The 18,014-nt window shown below is 42.3% G+C and overlaps 1 protein-coding gene across 15 annotated transcripts in view; it reads right to left on the bottom strand.

Moving 5' to 3' along the window:
* RBM33 (RNA binding motif protein 33) overlaps positions 1-18,014 on the bottom strand; it is a 145,419-nt gene that overhangs the window by 123,954 nt on the left and 3,451 nt on the right. For 11 of the 15 annotated variants that reach the window (XM_005297199.5, XM_005297200.5, XM_042859127.2 and 8 more), the window contains exons 2-3: positions 10,178-10,256; positions 8,406-8,486 (exon numbers count right to left, since the gene is read on the bottom strand). In XM_005297199.5, the coding sequence (XP_005297256.1) occupies positions 8,406-8,486; positions 10,178-10,256 (160 nt within the window). The remainder of the gene's footprint in view (positions 1-8,405; positions 8,487-10,177; positions 10,257-18,014) is intronic. The other 4 variants (XM_024100986.3, XM_065582738.1, XM_065582739.1 and 1 more) reach the window with 1 other exon arrangement.

Here is an 18,014-nt window from a genome sequence, read left to right as displayed (position 1 = left end):
TCAGAGGAGAATTGTTACTGAATCCACAATGCTTTTTGTTTGATAAAATATATAGCACATTAATATGACGACTCAGGAAAGAGGTTTACATTATGCAAGGGATAGGCACTGAACTTCTATCTTAAGGAAGGGTGGATGTTTTCAAGATGTTGGAGTCTTTTATAAGCCATCCTTCCCAAGATAGCCAAATCACAGTACTCAAATCCAATTCCCTACATGTGGATATCTTCATGCCTTTCATCTCTGTAATTCTACTTGATTAAGCCATTAAAGAGGCACAAAGAAGCTAAATTCCTGGTAGTCGATTAGACCCAGTATGAACAGCTGAAGAGTGAGAAGAACTTACATTTGGAGGGCAAGAGAAATCCCGGGGAAACAGACCCCTCCCCTTTGAAAAGATTTGTTCAAAGCTGGGAGAGTGTTTGAATGCTTTTGAGGGATAGCTCAGTGGTTTGAGCATTGGCCTGCTAAACGCAGGGTTGTGAGTTCAATCCTTGAGGGGGCCATTTAGGGATCTGGGGCAAAAATCTGCCTGGGGATTGGTCCTGCTTTAAGTAGGGGGTTGGACTAGATGACCTCCTGAGGTCCCTTCCAACCCTGATATTCTATGATCTCTAAGAGTCTACACTAAAATGTAGCTCCCACTGATGTAAGTCGCCCTCTAAACTGACTTTATGCAACCTTCATGAGAGGAGTAGTGCTTAGGTCAATGTAGTTAGGTTGACACAATGTCTGTGTAGACATTGCGTTGCTTATGTTGCCTGTTGCTGCCTGACAGCTGTCAGCACCCCGGGCGGCGGGGCTCTGACTGTCAGCAACCCGCAATGCCCCATGCTGACTGTTAAATCAATGGACACACTCCTGGTGAGAGCGCGCACTGCCGACAGAAGGAGCATAGTGTGGACATGAAAAACCGATTTAATTACTGCAGTGACTGTAAGCTGAGGTAACTTAAGTTGACTTAATTTTGTAGCGCAGACTTGCCCGTAACCTCTCTCCCATAACTAAGTTCTGGGTTGCCCCCAAAGAACCACTTTTGCAGGTGAGAAACTTTAGGGCCCTTGCTAGATCTGCCCAGATCTTTCCAGTGGCATAAAGAACAAGGGAGAGAGAGAGTAACATGTAGATCCCAAAACACAACAATAGGAGGGAACTGAAGTTCCCATTCTGTAAGTGTCAATATTAGGATCTCCAAGCCCTGATTCTGAAGGTTTGCATAAAGGATTCAGAATATGGCTTAGTGTTAAGGAATAAGAATCTACCCTTAGATGTATGGCAAGCAGAGCTTGAAGAGACAACTGATTTTTACTGATTTCCTTTGTGGGAAAAGGTAACAGCCCATAAATTACAGTAAAGTAAGTTTGGGATATATAAACAGGGAGGTAACTAAGGATGTTCAACGACCAAAGTAGAACATTCATCTTAATATTTAATCAAGCCCATAGTGAAATGATTAAGCACTTGCCATTTTTCCAATTTATTTGCCAGCAAGTCTAGCTGCAGATCCAAATTACGCATGCTAGATCGGAGAGTTGGTTGGGAATATGGAATAGGTATTTCAACACAGCTGAAGCCCAATGAAAATTCCAGGACTAATGCTGGTACCAAAAGTAGCCCTTAGAAAAGTTTAAGATACGTTTTGCTGAGTTAGTTTTACTGCCTGACAATGTTCAAAAAAATATTCTTAAATGTCAAAAGATGAGGAGAGATTTCAGTTCAGCAATAAATAGGAAGGGATTATCACACAACATTCATTTATGCTTACTGTTCTCAAACTTCATCCCATGAATACCTGTATATTAAACTGACTGCTAAAGATTCAGTAGCAATATCAAACAAGAGTAGGTATAGGAGACACCTGTCTCGTGCACCCCCAGTAAAGTGACCAGACATTAGGCCCCTTTATGCACAGAGGCAGAGACCTCTGTAAAGGAAATGGATCCAGTAGAATTTAAATCTAAACCCCATCAAGTAGGCAAGTGTTTCAAAAAGGCACTGTTAAAATTCTAATGGGAAACAATTTTCCAGAACTGTGTCTTATTTTGCATTCTGGATTGCTCCCTATATCTCTTCCAAAGTAACAGAGGTCCTCCAGCTCCTGGTTACCATGCTCCAATATCCAAGGAAGGGTAAGGTGATCTAAGAATTCAAAAGGGCTTCACGGTGGGGGGATGGGGTTAGGCCAAGTAGCGACCCAAAAAGGTGGAAGCCATGGGGGTAGACTATGGGAGACTATCAAAACTACCAGAGGTGACACGTAGGGGGGTTAGGGTTACCAACTTTCTAATTGCACAAAACCGAATACCTCCGCCCTGAGGCCCTGCTCCTGCCCCTTCTCTGAGGCCCCACCCCCCACTCACTCCATCTCCCCACCCTCACTCACTTTCACCAGGCTTGGGCAGGGGGTTGGGGTGCAGGAGTGGGGTGAGAGCTCCGGCTGGGGGTGCGGGCTCTGGAGTGGTGGTGGGGGGACTGACAGCACAAGGCCCACCACCACTGGGGGAGGACAGGGGGACAGGAATGCACAACCCCGGCCTGAGCTTCAGCCTCTGACAGCTGAAGCCAAAGAAGTCAGGGAGGAATCCGTAACTGCCGTGACCTCCATGGCTAAATCATATCCTTAATCTTAAAATAAGCAGCACCTGGTAGTAACTACAATAAAAAAAAAAAAGTCTAATTTGTATGAACAAAGCAGATCACAGCTGTACTGTTCAATTAATGCTGGCAAGTTACTGCTTCATATAATTAAAATATAAAGTGAAGTAAAATAAATTGAAGCACAATGAAGAGGCTATCTACATTTAAAGAAATGGATTAGCTCTTCTCAAAACCTGAACCTTCATATGCCTTAACTCCTTACTAAAAAAAATTAGTGTTTCCCCATTTCTTTAAAAACAAAAAACAAACCAAAAAAGCTTCATTATAAGTGGAGTTTTACCATAACAAGAGGCTCATGGCAAACAGTGCCCTCATTTTCATCACAACAATAGCAGCACAGTTGTGGGGTGGGATAGGAAGGAGTACTGGCCAATGTCTAGAAGGTCACCTAGTCACTCTCAGTGGAAGTCAACTGTAGTGAAAATAAATCAGATCGTCTCACTATCTACTAAAAGCAAAAGGCAGAAAAATGGGGAACCTTTGATTCCTACTCGCCTTTTCTCTCACAAGGCTGTGACAACTCCCTCCTTCCTCTGCTGAGCAATAGCAGAAGGGAAGACAATTACTCTAGAAGGCAAGTAAAAGTTAGTAGGTGATAACTGCTGCACTTCTAGGACATTAGCTCAAAGGAAACTGCTTAGCCTGGTCTACACTACAAAGTTAGGTCAACATAAGCTGCCTTGCGTCAACCTAGTTGTGCATGTATCTACACTTAAATGTCTATCACCAATGTAATCTCTCCATTACACTAACATAGTAATACCACCTCCCGTTCATGGAGCAGCTGCAAACAGTGGAGTGCTGCTTCTGGGCCTGAGAAACGAATGCTGACCGGTGGAATTGCGTCATAATGCAGACGTGGGGTGACAAACTGCAGAACTTTTGCATGCGCAAGGCCACATTCTTGGATTTGTGTGCCAAGTCTTGCCCCAGACCTCCAGCACAGGGACACAAAAATGAGAGCTGCTTTGTCAGTGGAGAAGTGAGTGGCGACCACACTGTGGAAACTTGCAACAACGGATTGGCTATTAATTGTCTCCTCTATGCAGAATTGTGAATCTTAGCAATGTGCAGGACATAATGGATGGATATGCAGAAGTGGGGTTTCTGAACTGCTGTGGAGTGGTAGACAGCACACATCCCTATTTTGGTACCAGACCACCTTGCCACAGAGTGCATCAACAGAAAGGGCTATTTTTCTATGGTTATGCAAGTGCTGGTGGATCATCTGCAATACTTTACCAAGCTCAATATTGCCTGGTCAGGGAAGGTGCATAATGCTTGCATCTTTAAGAACCCAGGACAGTTCAGAAAACTACCAGCAGGGACCTTCTTTCCTGAACATCCAATTACTTTGGCGATGTTGAACTGCCAGTAGTGTTTTTGGGGGACCCAGTCTACCCCTCACTCAAGAAGCTGTACACCAGCCACCTCAATAGCACCAAAGAAAAATTCAGCTACTGTCTCAGCAGGTGAAGAATGACAGTTGAATGTGCTTTTGGTAGGCTGAAGGGTGCTGGCGCTGTTTACTCACAAGATTGGATCTCAGACAGAAAATTATCCCAATTGTTATAGCTGCCTGCTGTGTCCTGCATAATATCTGTGAAGCAAAGGGGAAGAGTTGCCGCCGGGGCGGAGTGCAGAGGTGGTCTGTCTCTCTGTTGAGTTTGAACAGCCAGACACAAGGGCCATCAGAAGAGCTCAATGTGGAGCTCTATGGCTCAGGGAGGCTTTGAAAGAGCACTTCAACAGAGAGCCACAATAATGGGCTGTGGTGTACTGTGCTCTATCTGGCCCTGCAGTTTGGGGGCCTGTTACAAATTATGTGGTGCTTGCTGCACATCTATCAATACAACACTGACAATGCGCCTATTAATTTTATGGTGCTTGCTGTTTATGATTTAGGCTGTTTGCCACTGATCCTATGAGTTGTCACAGTGTACAATACTGGCTGTGTGGGTGCTTTCACTACTTTCAGGCATTCTGCAACATATGCTGGGAACTAATAATGATGAATTATTTTCCGAACAATTCAGTTTTATTTACTAATGAAAACACCTACAAAAATTCTTTTCAAGTTAAAAGCAAATACATTAAAACCTTAATAAATTTATGGAACAGAACAGAAAGGAACAGTCATTTCAATTTTAGCTACACATGCATCAAGCGTGGCACTCACAGGTCACTGTATGTATATTGTCCTTAATGTCCGCCAGTGTGGAGCGGTAGGGATAGGGAGATGGCCCTGGTGCCATGTGGAATGTTGGCGGAGGGAGGTGCAGGGAAGTGCTATATTGGAGTTCTCCATGGACTGCACAGGAAGGTGAGCCTGGGATTGTTGAAACTGTAGGTCTGCAAGTGTCTGCAGCATCCGTGTTTTCTCTTGGAGAAGTCCCACTACTTCTTGGTGTATCTCCCTCTTCTTTTCCTGCTGGGACTCTTGAGCTTTTCTTCTGTCCACTCTTTCCCTCTCCATACAATCTGCAGTATTCATCTTCCAGGCCCTCTGTTCACTGTCTGATGCAGCACTGACTCGCAGAATATGTCATCCCAAGTCCTCTTCTTTTTCCTCCTTATCTGGCTCAGGTGTTCTTTGGGTGTGGAGGGGGAATCCCCCAACAGCAGCAGCCACAGATAAAACACACAGAGGTACGTCACCATTATAGTCACAAATGGAAAGCAAAAGATAAGTTTTGGAACTACCTTCCCTTGCTCCCCTAAATTTTTAAACAAGACATGCTTATTGACAGTTCTGCTTCAGAGTACTTGTGCTCAGCAGCTGTGGTGACTATGGCCTGTCAGGGATATGAGAAACAAGGAGGGAGTTGCTCAGTTGCATGAAATTGAGCATAGGGCAATGGCACTGAATAGTGGCAGCATTTTCCATAGGTGGTGGTGATTTTAGCTGATATCTCACTCGTGAGGGTAACAAAACCAGACAGCACAGCTGCTGCAGGCATCCTGAAGCCACCCAGGCTCGTATGCTGCTAGTCTTTTTACTGCATTGGTGTCTTCTGAAGACATTGTTGATTGGCATGGGAAAGCGTCCTACCGCAGAGGAAGAAATAAGGCACCCCCTAGAAACCTTTGGGAGAGGATTGCTGTGTACCTCCATGGAAGTTTCATAGAGATCTCTCAGAACGATTCAAAGGACATCCTCCTGAGAGATAAACTGTTCCTCATGCCCCCCACCCCGGCCTAATTCTACAGGGACACAAAAAGCAGATAAAAGCTCTAGCTCTTTGTTGTATCACTACCTCTTCTCGTACAACTAGATTAATGAAAAGTCAATAGCTGTGTCCTAAGTTGGGGGTGCCATCACTGTGATGGGAAAAAAATTCACCCATTTAACCAACGTTCCTTCTTCTGCATCAGGCTTGCCTATGCTCGACTGGACTGCAGTGGAGTCTCAAACAGGTCCTGGCTTGTGGCACAGCTGGACCTTCCAGTCACATGTCCTGGTCCTCTTCCTCCTCCACTTTCCCCCTATTCATGTCAGGAGCCTGTGACTTGGACTCTTCAGAGGTATCCACGGTGGCGTGTGGGGTGGTGGTGGGGTCTCCCCCCAAGTATTGCATGAAACTCTTTGTAAAAGTGGCAGGTCATGACTCGGCATTGAATCAACTGTTGGCCTCCCTGTCCTTCTCATGTGCCTGCTGCAGTTTCTTCACTTCCATACAGGACTGTTGCTGATCTCCGTCAGACCCCTTCTCCTGCACCTCCTGTGCAATCTGCTCATAGATATCCATGTTTCTACTGCTAGTCCATAGCTGTGTTTCACAGCCTCTTCTCCCCACAGACCCAGGAGATCCAATATCCCCTGTGTACTCCTGTCTGGAACGTGGAGCCAGCTGGGCAGTTTCACACAACAGTGGAAAGTTGGTAGGTGTGCTTGCCAAGATGGACAATCGGGAAAAGGCATTTCAAAATTTGGAGGGTTTTAAAGGGATGGGGTGTGTGGCTTCTGGTCACCGTAACCCGTGGGCAGTGGAGTTAACAATTGTGACCAGAGTGGTCAGTGTTGGGCATTGTGGAACAGCTGCTGGAGGACTGTTAGGGTTGACATAGGCAATTCAGTGCCTACACTCGTGCTACATCGACCCCAATACGTTGACCATGGCTCAGCGCTGCTTAGGGAGGTGGTGTTACCATGTCAGTGTAATGGAGAGATTACACTAGTGGTAGACATTTAAGTGTAGACACATGCACAACTAGGTTGATGCAAGGCAGTCTCCTGAACCTCAGCTGGAGATAATTTTCAAATAAAGAGAGAGCTATAAGAAAGGGGAGCAGAGGCCCCAAATTATCTCTTCCTTCATCTCTACTCATGACATCAACCACACCTGAAAGACAAGAAAATTAACACTGAACTGTGGGGGAAGAGACTACTAGAGCCTGTGGTGAGAGAAACTTTGGCTTTTAGTTTACTTAGTTGCATTTTACCTTTTATTTCATTGTAACCAATTCTGACTTTTTATGCGTTATTACTTGTAATCACTTAAAAATCTTTTTTTTTGTAGTTAATAAACTCATTTTATTGTTTTATCTAAACGTGTGTGTGTTTGGATTGAAGTGTCTGGGAAACTCCATTTGAGATAAGGTTTGTGCATATCTATTAATGAAATGATGGACTTTATATAAGCTTGTACTGTCCAGGAGGGTGCTGGGCAGTACAAGATGCACATTTCTGGGGGAAAGTCTGGGACTCGGTGTTTGCTGGTGTTGCCTGGAGTATAATTCATGGGTGGCTGGCTGTAACACTCATACAGTATAGCTGGGAGTGATTTACATGCTGGAGGCTGTGTTGGGGCAGATCAGGAGTTGTTGCTCTCACAGTGAAGCGGTGTAAAAGGTACACCAGGTGGGAGAATTGGGGGAACACAGCTGTTCAACAGCCCAGACCAGAGGTGGGCAAACTATGGCCCACGGGCCGGACCATTCTCCCCAGCCCCTGAGCTCCTGGCCCGGGAGGCTAGCCCCCGGCCCCTCCCCTGCTGTTCCCCCTCTTCCGCAGCCTCAGCTCACTGCACCACCGACGCAATGCTCTGGACAGCGAGCTCCTGGGGCAACACAGCTGCAGAGCCCGGCCTGACCCGGAGCTCTCTGCTGCGCGTTGCGTGGCTGGAAACAGTCAGTAAGGAGAGGGGGTGTTGGATGGGGCAGTGGGGGAAAGGTCAGGGGACAGGGAGCAGGGGGAGTGGATGGTGTGGGGATTTGGAGGGGGCTGTCAGGGAACGGGGAGGGTTGGATGGGACAGGAGTCCCGGGGGGCCATCAGGGGCGAGACGCAGGGGGGGAATCGGGAACCAGGCCACGCCTGCCTGTTTGGGGAGGCACAGACTCCCCTAACCAGCCCTCCATACAATTTCTGAAACCTGATGCGGCCCTCAGGCCAAAAAGTTTGCCCGCCCCTGGTCCAGACTGTATCCTGGGGAATGTCACAGCAGGTTCATGGAATTTTCAATACAGGCACAAAAATTTGGGGATAGAGAAGACTCTATGGGGTGGAGAAAGTTGTATGATGGGAACCTGACCCTACAGTCCCAGTCACCCCTGCGTAACTTGTTTCTGCCCCACCATGCATTGCCAAAACGTCCCAAAAGACATTACGCTGGACAATAGAGTTTTGTACACTGTGATGCCTACCCATAGTGCATCGCACTGTGCATCAAAACAAGCAGTTCTGGTGACTATGCACAGCGCTGATGCAAGGAGCCAAGAATGCATGCACACAAGCGATATACTAACTTTAGCAGCTTTATGCCGACGTAACTTGCGGCAGCAAAAGTTTGTAGCCTAGACATGTCCTTAGAGTGGATAAAAATTGTACTGTAAACAGAGTGAAAGATCAGACAAAAGCATTAAATCAATTAGGGACTTTGATTAGACTCTACATCGGTTTCACTATACTAAATGTCTGAACAAATCACCATGCTACTAGCATAGAAGAGAAAGTGTAAACCTTTTTGGCAAGTAGCTTGACAAGTGTAGTTGGATCGTAGGACTCAATACAAAAGAACATAGCTTTGTTTCCCAACTAATGGTATGTCTACACTGGCAAGTTTCTGAGCCACAAGTTATACCACTTTTATTAAAGCACTGGAATTAAACCGCTCTTGTGCGTCCACACTGTGCTCCTTGTGACGCTGGAGCACATCCACATTAGCAGCTCTTGCAACGGCAAAGACAGCAGTGCATTGTGGTAGCTATCCCACTGTACGACTGGCTGCAGGGTGCTTTGGGAAGGGTTTGCAATGCCTCATGGGGCAGGCACAGCATCATATGATGCACGTTTCCCAATCCCATTGTTCCATGGGCATACTACTACATTGCCAGCTGCTTTTCAACTGAAGCAGGGAGGGGTGAAGGAGAGTGAAAGACAGTGTGTGTGTGTATGGAGGGCGGGGAGAGAGACAGTGTGTTTTGGATGACAGAGAGTGTGTCAGCATGCTGTCTTGTAAGTTCAGACAGCGGCAGGAAGCAACCAGTCCTGAGGCAGGGGGAAACCCTGACATCAGCCCCCGCCTCCCTCCATGGGCTCTCTGCAGAGCAATCTCTCTCTCACACACAGACACATGCCTCTGTGTTCAACAGCACAAGCATTCCACATTAATGGTTTGCTTTGTGTCCCGGAGCAGAGCAGCACAGCACATGATGGCTGTCAGAAAAGGTGTTTTGAATGGGGAGTGGTGCATGTCTCTAGGGCAGACGAGTTCAAAACAATGAGCAGAGCGGTCACTTGAGGCATTATGGGACAGCTCCGGAGGCCAATTACAGCACAGAAAGCAATCAAGTGTCTACACTGGCAATAGAGCACTGGAGCCTCTGCGCAAATAGCCTTAAGATTCTCCTCAAGGTGATTTTTTTGCAGCACTGCAACTGAGGAGTTTCTGTGCACAAAGTGGCTTGACAGTGTGTACATGTCTGCAGTTTGAGTGCAAAAAGCTGCTCTACTGCACAGAAACTTGCCAGTGTAGACAAGCCCTAAGTTTGGTTACACTTTCAAATCTTTTCAATAGATTTATATTTTTCAATAGAAAAATCTAAAAGAAATCCACCCATCCTTCCCCCCCCCCCGCCAAAAAAAAAAAAAATAGACGACTCAGATTAAAGACATGATTTTTTTTTAAATAAAGGTAGCCAAAGATCACAAGTTTTAACAGAAGTTATCAGTTGTTTATGGCATGTGCCACCAAAAACTGGCTAAAATAGCTTTAAATATTCAGTGATTGAGAAGGTAAGTGTAGTCAGAAAGCTGACTGCAAAAACAGTTACATATTTCCAACATTTAAAAAATCTAATCTATGCTGTATTGTAGCTGTTCATGCCTTCAGACTGGAAGCTTGTCAAGGTAGGTATATATGTTTGGCAACATTTAGCATCCGCTGACAAACACATAGCTGCCAACAGCTTCATTAGTATCTGAATTTGCACTGTTTTAAGAATTAGAATACAAAATGGCACTCCAAGAAACTAAAACAATGTAATTCAATGTCTGAACATGAAAAAATGTTAACTACCTGTCCCAGTCATCGTCTCCAGTTCTTCTTCTCCAAGACCTTTCTGCACCAGGCTTATCAAACTGATCAAAGTCATCATCTGTAAAGTAGAAGACTACATTAGATAGTTCTTACTGGAATATAAAAGAAGCGCAGAAGTTTTCTCATCCTGAAGCAATGACTTGTTCTCTTTAGGAATTACTGTCCTACCCCTTTTTGGTTTTACAATTTTTCTCTAGTATTTGTTTAATTCAAAAAGTTAAGATGTAGTTTGGTCTTAGTTAGTAAGGAAGTAGTAATAGTAAGATGTAGAGGTCTTATTGCTAATGAAGGTGAGACTGCAATGCGGGGAAATCAAACATAGGAAAGGATGTCAGCACATTGATTGAAAAGTGAAACCAAATTTCAGATGGTAAAAAGTATTTAAACAGTACCTAAAAAAGCCAAGTTGTGCTGACTGGTTATCAGGAAATATTTTGCTTTTAAGTGAATTTGTTTGTAAGTGGCGACAATTTGGCAGCCTCAAAAACTGAATGCCTAAATTTATCCACAAAACAGGTGCAGCATGCAGCATTCAGACAATCTTCCCATATTGCCCAACTAATATGTCTGACCTGTAACTCAGAGGTACCATCTCTTGTGAGGAGAGAATAATCCATTCCTCACCCCCAAGTAGAATATGGTTATGGTATGAAAAAAGGATATCACTACAACTTTGGATTAACATGTTTTTTGTTTTAATGGTTTCTATAAGACAGGTGCCATTTTTACATAATCACTTTCCTGACTAGAATAAGTACAATTATTTGTCGCTTACAGCAAAGGGGTACCAAATTAGGGCCAATCTCAGAATGATTTTTTGATGGTTTGGTTTGAAATAAGCCTTTAAAAACCTATACCTTTTCAATTGCCACTTAGGATTGTGTGTGTGTTCAGGTCCTCCAGTTCAATCGGGCATCCTTCTGTGACAATTTCTCCACCCAATGGCCAACCCTAGTTATCTTCCTTTTGTCTAATTTAAATGCAGGTTTCATTGATGGCACTCATGGAAAACCCAAGGTGAGCATAAAAAATAATGAAAACTCAGCTAGGGCAGTCATCACTAATTGTATCCGCAAAAAGAGCAGGAGTACTTGTGGCACCTTAGAGACTAACAAATTTATTAGAGCATAAGCTTTCGTGGACTACAGCCCACTTCTTCGGATGCATCCGAAGAAGTGGGCTGTAGTCCACGAAAGCTTATGCTCTAATAAATTTGTTAGTCTCTAAGGTGCCACAAGTACTCCTGCTCTTTTTGCGGATACAGACTAACACGGCTGCTACTCTGAAACTAATACAACAGTTTTCAAACTAAAATGGTAGTCACTATACATTCCCATGCCATTAAAATTGTTTGCAGTAGCTTGTGACCCAATGAAAGTCAAGTCATACATGATGAGGTATAAAAGGCAAAAGGCATTGTTCTATATTTCTTTTGGCAAAGAAACAATACACCATTTTTAAGGTTCTAACCAAGGGAACTCAACTACTTAGCATATTAGTGCAGCACTCCACATCCAAGCAGTATCTACATTTTAATATTTTTTCCTCCACAACATCCAAAATCCAGCTTTTTCTGTGCCCACACAGAAAAAATGTTTGTCCAGGACTTCACACATCATGCTTCTTGACCATTAAAACCTCCTCCTTTCCGGCCTTACCAAATACCATCTTGATCCCCATATCGTCAAATGCTGCCGCAGAGACCATTTTCCCAAATTATAGCTCCACTTATGTCACCACTCTCTCCATTTTCCCTTGCTCACCATATACTCACAGGCATGGCCTACTCTACATAGTTTTTATACCAATATAACTCTGTCAGTTGGGTGTGATTTTTTACCAACAGTTCTACAGGTACAGCCCCTAGCATGGGCACGTTATACTAGTAAAAAGGTACTTTATACCAGTACAGCTTATTCTGTGCAAAAAGGAGAATAGGTTATACTGGTATAATCATGCCCACTAAGGGGGATTTAGAGTAGCAGCCGTGTTAGTCTGTATCCGCAAAAAGAAGAACAGGAGTACTTGTGGCACCTTAGAGACTAACAAATTTATTAGAGCACTAAGGGGGAGTTATACTACGACTACGTCTTCACTACCCGCCGGATTGGTGGGTAGCAATCGATCTACCGGGGATTGATTTATTGCGTCTCAACTAGACGCGATAAATCGATCCCCGAACACGCTCCCTGTCGACTCCGGAACTCCACCAGGGTGAGAGGCGGAAGCGGAGTCAACGGGGGAGCCGCGACCATCGATCCCGCGCTGTGAGGACAGGAGGTAAGTCGAGCTAAGATATGTCGACTTCAGCTACGCTATTCTCATAGCTGAAGTTGCGTATCTTAGATCGATCCCCCCCTAGTGTAGACCAACCCTACTTTAACTATATCGGTATAGTTAAAGCAATAGAACCAACTTGTGTGTGTTTAGATAAGCCCTATGGCTCTTTGGGGCTTCACCTCATCGTACTTATTTCTTATAATGGTATGTATGCTGCCATCAACCTTACTTCAGCCTGGTCTACACTAGAAAAGGGGAAACTACACTGACAAATCCTCTTCTACTATAGATGCAGCTTTAATAAGCAAAAAAAAAGGGCTTTTGCCAGTATAGTTTATACTGAACAAAATAAATTATACCAGTTTAAAAGTGCTTTTGTGGTATAACAATCTACACCAGGGCTTCCCAGCATAGAAGTGTGTCCAAAAAAAAAAAATCAGTCCTAATCAACATTACTATTCCAGCAAATATCTTTGCACTTTCTCCCATGCCATCCCTTATCCATGAGAGGAACTCCTTGTAAAGATCCACAAAGCTACATTATCCTCTTTCAAATCTCTCATTAAAGTTTCTTCTGCCATGATTCTTACCAAAGACTCAACAATGGCTAGACACTGCTTACTACAAGAATCATGATTTTCACACTTTTATCTTGTGCCTCCCATGTCTGTCTGTTGTAGTCTCTCGTTGTTTCATGTATTTAGATTGTAAGTTCTTTGGGGAAAAGGGACCATACTTTCATTTCTGTACTTTGCCTAGCATAATACAAATAAATCTACAGACCAAAAGTGAGTTACAAATTACCACAGAACTATCAAAATTTGACTCAACACTTTGAAATGTATTGTTAGACGAGCCCATAAGAGGGTTACAAGTATTTGTGTAGTCAAGAACAGAGTCATGACAGAAATAAATTTAGGAACCCCTAGTGAACAGCATTCCTGTCTAACACATGGTTTGCAAGATATTAAGCATCAAAGTGGTTTTTGATTCATTGTATGACTAGTGTTATTTGGAGAATATCAACTCACAATCAAGTATAAATTTTTCATTTCTGAAGCTACAAAAATTTTAGGGTTCCCCCCCCTCCTTTTTAGGCCTTTATAACAGGAATTCACAATACAACCAAAAGTAAATGAATAAAACTTTACATATGGATATGGATGATGCTCCCAGAGAAATTCTTATGAAGCAGTTCATGTTAATGTCAAGCATGGTTACATGCCCATAAAATATAACATGTAAGGGGTAAGGAAAGCTCCCCAGCATCAGCAGTAGCACAAAAGACAAACTGTAAAACTGACAGGGTGGGGTGAGGTAATATCTTTTACTGGACCAACTTCTGTTGGGGAGAGACAAGCTGTCGAGCCACACAACTCTTCTTCATGTCTGAGAAAAGTAGTCCCAGCATCACAGCAAAATGCAAGATGAAACGGATTGTTTAGCATAAGTAATTAGTACATATTGTAAGGGACGATTCAAGGTAGTGTAAGACTGACAGCCAAACATTTTCCACAACACTCAGACAGCAGCAGGAAGAATTCACACAAAAAATAAACCCCAACCTGACAGGAAACCACAAGACTTGCTGCAAAAGTGCTACCAGCCCACAGCATGTCTGAGGCTCTCCTACAGTAGGTAGTGAGTCAACAAGATGACTCTCTCCTTCTTCCCACCTCGCCACCCTGGATAATATCAGGCACTTGATGCAAGGCTGACAGATACTCACTAAGGACACCAGCACTCTACATTAACTTTCACAGGTGGCAAGGGAAGAAAACAAGAAAATTTGTGTGCTAAAACATACCAGGATTTCCCAATTGAAGGGTAAACTTAAAGGACATCAGTGGAAAAAAGTGGTCCATTGTTCGGCTCTGTATCGCTACAATAATATAACAAAAGAAACCCTGCTATCAAAGAAAGAAGTCAGTGCAAAAAACTGCACACACACTGGCTGAAAGTCAGCCATTTTGTTAGACAAGTTTGGCCTCCCTCTGGAATTGGCCAAAATCAATCCCTTAACATGCATTAAAGTTTCTTAACATAGCAGACTCACTTTGCTGGCAATATTTTTCCTTGCATTACATTTTCCTAGTACATGGGAGCACTGTTGCATGCATTTGACAGTCACATTTCCATAATTTGGTAGACTGATTATTTTCTGATTCTGAGTGTTGTGTAGCAGGTAAAGTTTACAAGTATTATCCTGCTGAAAAGGGCAGCAAATCATAAGGATTTTCTGAGAACAAGCTTCCACAGAGCAAGGAGATCTCATTTTTCTTTCTATATCTACTAGCTCCTTTTTAAAAAACCTTCACTAAAATACATAAAGCCTTGTGTACTAGGCTAAAATAAAAAATTGCTCTTTAAAGACCCCATTAGGGGGTAGATGAATCAGCTGGAAGATTGCATAGCAGTGTTCTTATAACGCTTCCTATAGCAATACCAATGCAGGCTAAGAAAAAGCTTGTCCTATATACTTGTTATTAAGATGCAGTGTTCAAGCGTTTCACTTGGATGAGATGGCTAAAGCCTCTCATCCAAGCAAAACATCTGACCACACCATTCTCCCTCTCTCACACACACACAATCACCAGACAGAAATAGTCTGCAAGCCTCCAACGGTATGAAAATTGTATGTTTTCAGTGTGGGATAAAAATCAATCATTTTTTATTTCAACTGGACTTTTTAAATGTAAATGAAATACATTGTTTTAAATAAACCTAATTAAAATTAAATTTGAAATCATGACAACCTACATTAAGGTCTAAATTTACTACAATCTATTAAAATCATTTAAATTAATTTTAAAAATAGTAAGCATACATGTTTGCTGCCAAGTTTAAAGAAAGTCAAACCACTGAACTGGTAGAAGTCACTAAGCACCTAGAACCAATACTGGTTGAAGGGCTAAACCAGTTTTTGACAGCAGTAGCTCTTCTGCAGATGCAGACACAATGTTTTCATTTCAGTTGAATCAACTAGTTCAGTTCAACTAGAGTTAAGAAATCAACTGGGAGCTGAAAAAGCAGGAAACCTTGTTTTCCTTTTCCAACCTACGAATAAAAATCAAGTGTGAAAGGATGAGTTTTACTAGTTCTAAAATCTTGAAGAAAATGGTGACCTCGAAACAAGCAGTTCAATTCACTTACTAAAGATAATACTGATAATACTTTTTTGAATATATCAGTTAGTTTTAAACGCAACATGTTTTAATAAAATTTTTAATAAATCTTTTTTTCTTATATATCCAGGACATTTCAGGTAGTTTTATTTAACTAATTAAAAATACAAGCAGCATCTTAAAATTGTTTATTAAATTTTAAATTTCCATCCAAATAGACCTTGACAAATCATAAGTAAAAAAAATCACCTAGTAAATAAGAATCATTTTCTAACATAATAAAAATGTAAAAATTAAGCATCTGAATAAAATGTAAGTTAAGCTATAAAACTGCTTAAATAAATGTTTGTAGCTATAGCAGATCTTGCTGGTTAGCAAAAAGAAGCACCAAATTTAATGCAAAGGCTAAATTCAATTGCAAACATCATGTTTTAATACTTACCAATCAATTAGAACCAAGTTTTCTGTAGGAAAATAACTAAAAAGTACAAATGCTAAACTAAATTTATAACCATGATCTACCGTAAATCGTTTTCATTTAAATCAATCCACTCTGTATGTTTCATTTCATTGCTTCTCATTACTGCTGGTCAAAGTACAAGAATTTGATACCATATAACATCCCATTATTTTATTAAATCAAAAAACTTCATAAATTTCCCCCTTGTCCAAAAAACATATGTAGAAGTCAGGAGAAAAATTATATCCTACAATATAATCCAATGTTCAGTAGGCAAGAAGTATTTTCTTAATTGCTTCTATGTTTAGTTAACGGCTTCCTCAAGAGGTATTTTAACAAACTAACCAAGCTGGCACTGTTTCTGGGAGGAAGTTTTTGTTAACATGGAGGGAAAGCTGAGTAACTCAATTACTGTACCATCTTTCCAGGCTAATTCAATGCAACCTTGCATCAGCTATTTTGACAACTGCTAGAGTCTAACCAGTGCTGCTACTTTTTCAAAATCTTTTTCAAATGGTGTAGAACTTTAGTGTCTAGTGTGTTTGAGAGACAAGGGCTGTTAAAACTGTTAAAGTTGAGATGGGAGAAGAAACAGCTAATCAGAATTACATGAATATATTTTTCTTTAAGTTCCATTCTCTTTTACCTGGCAGGGCTTAGAAATTTTTTTGTGAATTAGTAGTTTTTCCAAACACTAGTCCTAGATCAATGATCAGCAAGAGAGCAGTGCATAATCCCTGACAATGTACCATTATTAATTAATATTCTTTGCTAATTGTTTGCCATAAACATCATCTGTAGCAAATCATTAAGTCGATAGATATCTGTTATCAAAGACTTTAAAAAACAAAACAAAAAACGGAAAATAATTTCAATAAATATCACCTGCAGGACTTTACATAATTTGACATAACTTTATTTTGTCAAATTACAATTATATAATATTATGGTCTGTATGTACTGAAGAGGCAAAAAGATCTGAAGTACACTCATTGAGGGCCAAATTGTGCAATCCTTATGCATGTGTGAGCACTTACTCATTGAGATACACCCACTGAAGTCATTGGCATTTTATGAATACTGTAATCAGAATGGTCTGACTTTTAAGGACAGCTTTCCAAAGGTATGAAAAGAGTTGGTTTTAGCCATGAAAATGAAAACTATCTGCCACTAGTCCCTAAAAGTAGTAATGCCTTATTGGCACTGGTCCATACTGGATACAACTAGTCCTGACCTCAGATCAGTGTCATTTTCAAAACCCTAACTTTTGTAGGCCCTTGTCAAAAGTAAGTTTCAATATAGCCAAAATGGAAAACACACACAGTACTGGTAAACTGTCAGACAGCATGACAAAGTAGCATGCATCTTAGGGCTGGTCCCCACTTAGTCCGGACTTCGGACTAAGGTACGCAAATTCAGCTACGTTAATAACGTAGCTGAATTCGAAGTACCTTAGTCCGAACTTACCGCGGTCCAGACGCGGCCGGAAGTCTCCCCCCGTCAACGCCGCGTACTCCTCTCGGCGAGCTGGAGTACCGGCGCCGATTGTGAGCACTTCCGGGATCGATTTATCGCGTCTTAACCAGACGCGATAAACCGATCCCAGAACATCGATGGCGTGCCGCCGGACCAGCCGGTAAGTGAAGACTAGGCCTTAGGTACACAAAAATATCCAGGACTCAGCCCATCTGACTGCACAAAAATGGAATCTCTCTCTAGGTTCTGCCTTTTGTTGTCAAGTGAAATTAAGTTACAGTGAAGTGAGACAAACAATTTCAACTGGACCTGTGGAGCGTTCAGGAGAATTTGTACTACACCTCTGAATTGTGTAATAGCCAACAACAGACAAAGATGAAAGGAAGGATGCTAGAGTGCTAGTGGCAGAAATTATGTTTTCTCTCTCGTAGGTCCAACCCTTCTCTATCCAAAGAGCTCCGACTCTCATCCAAAC

Source organism: Chrysemys picta, chromosome 2 (genome assembly GCF_011386835.1).
Source record: "Chrysemys picta bellii isolate R12L10 chromosome 2, ASM1138683v2, whole genome shotgun sequence".
In the NCBI taxonomy this organism is placed as follows: Eukaryota; Metazoa; Chordata; order Testudines; family Emydidae; genus Chrysemys; species Chrysemys picta.
Note: the sequence above shows the minus strand (reverse complement) of the source record. Positions and strands in the feature narration are given on the sequence as shown.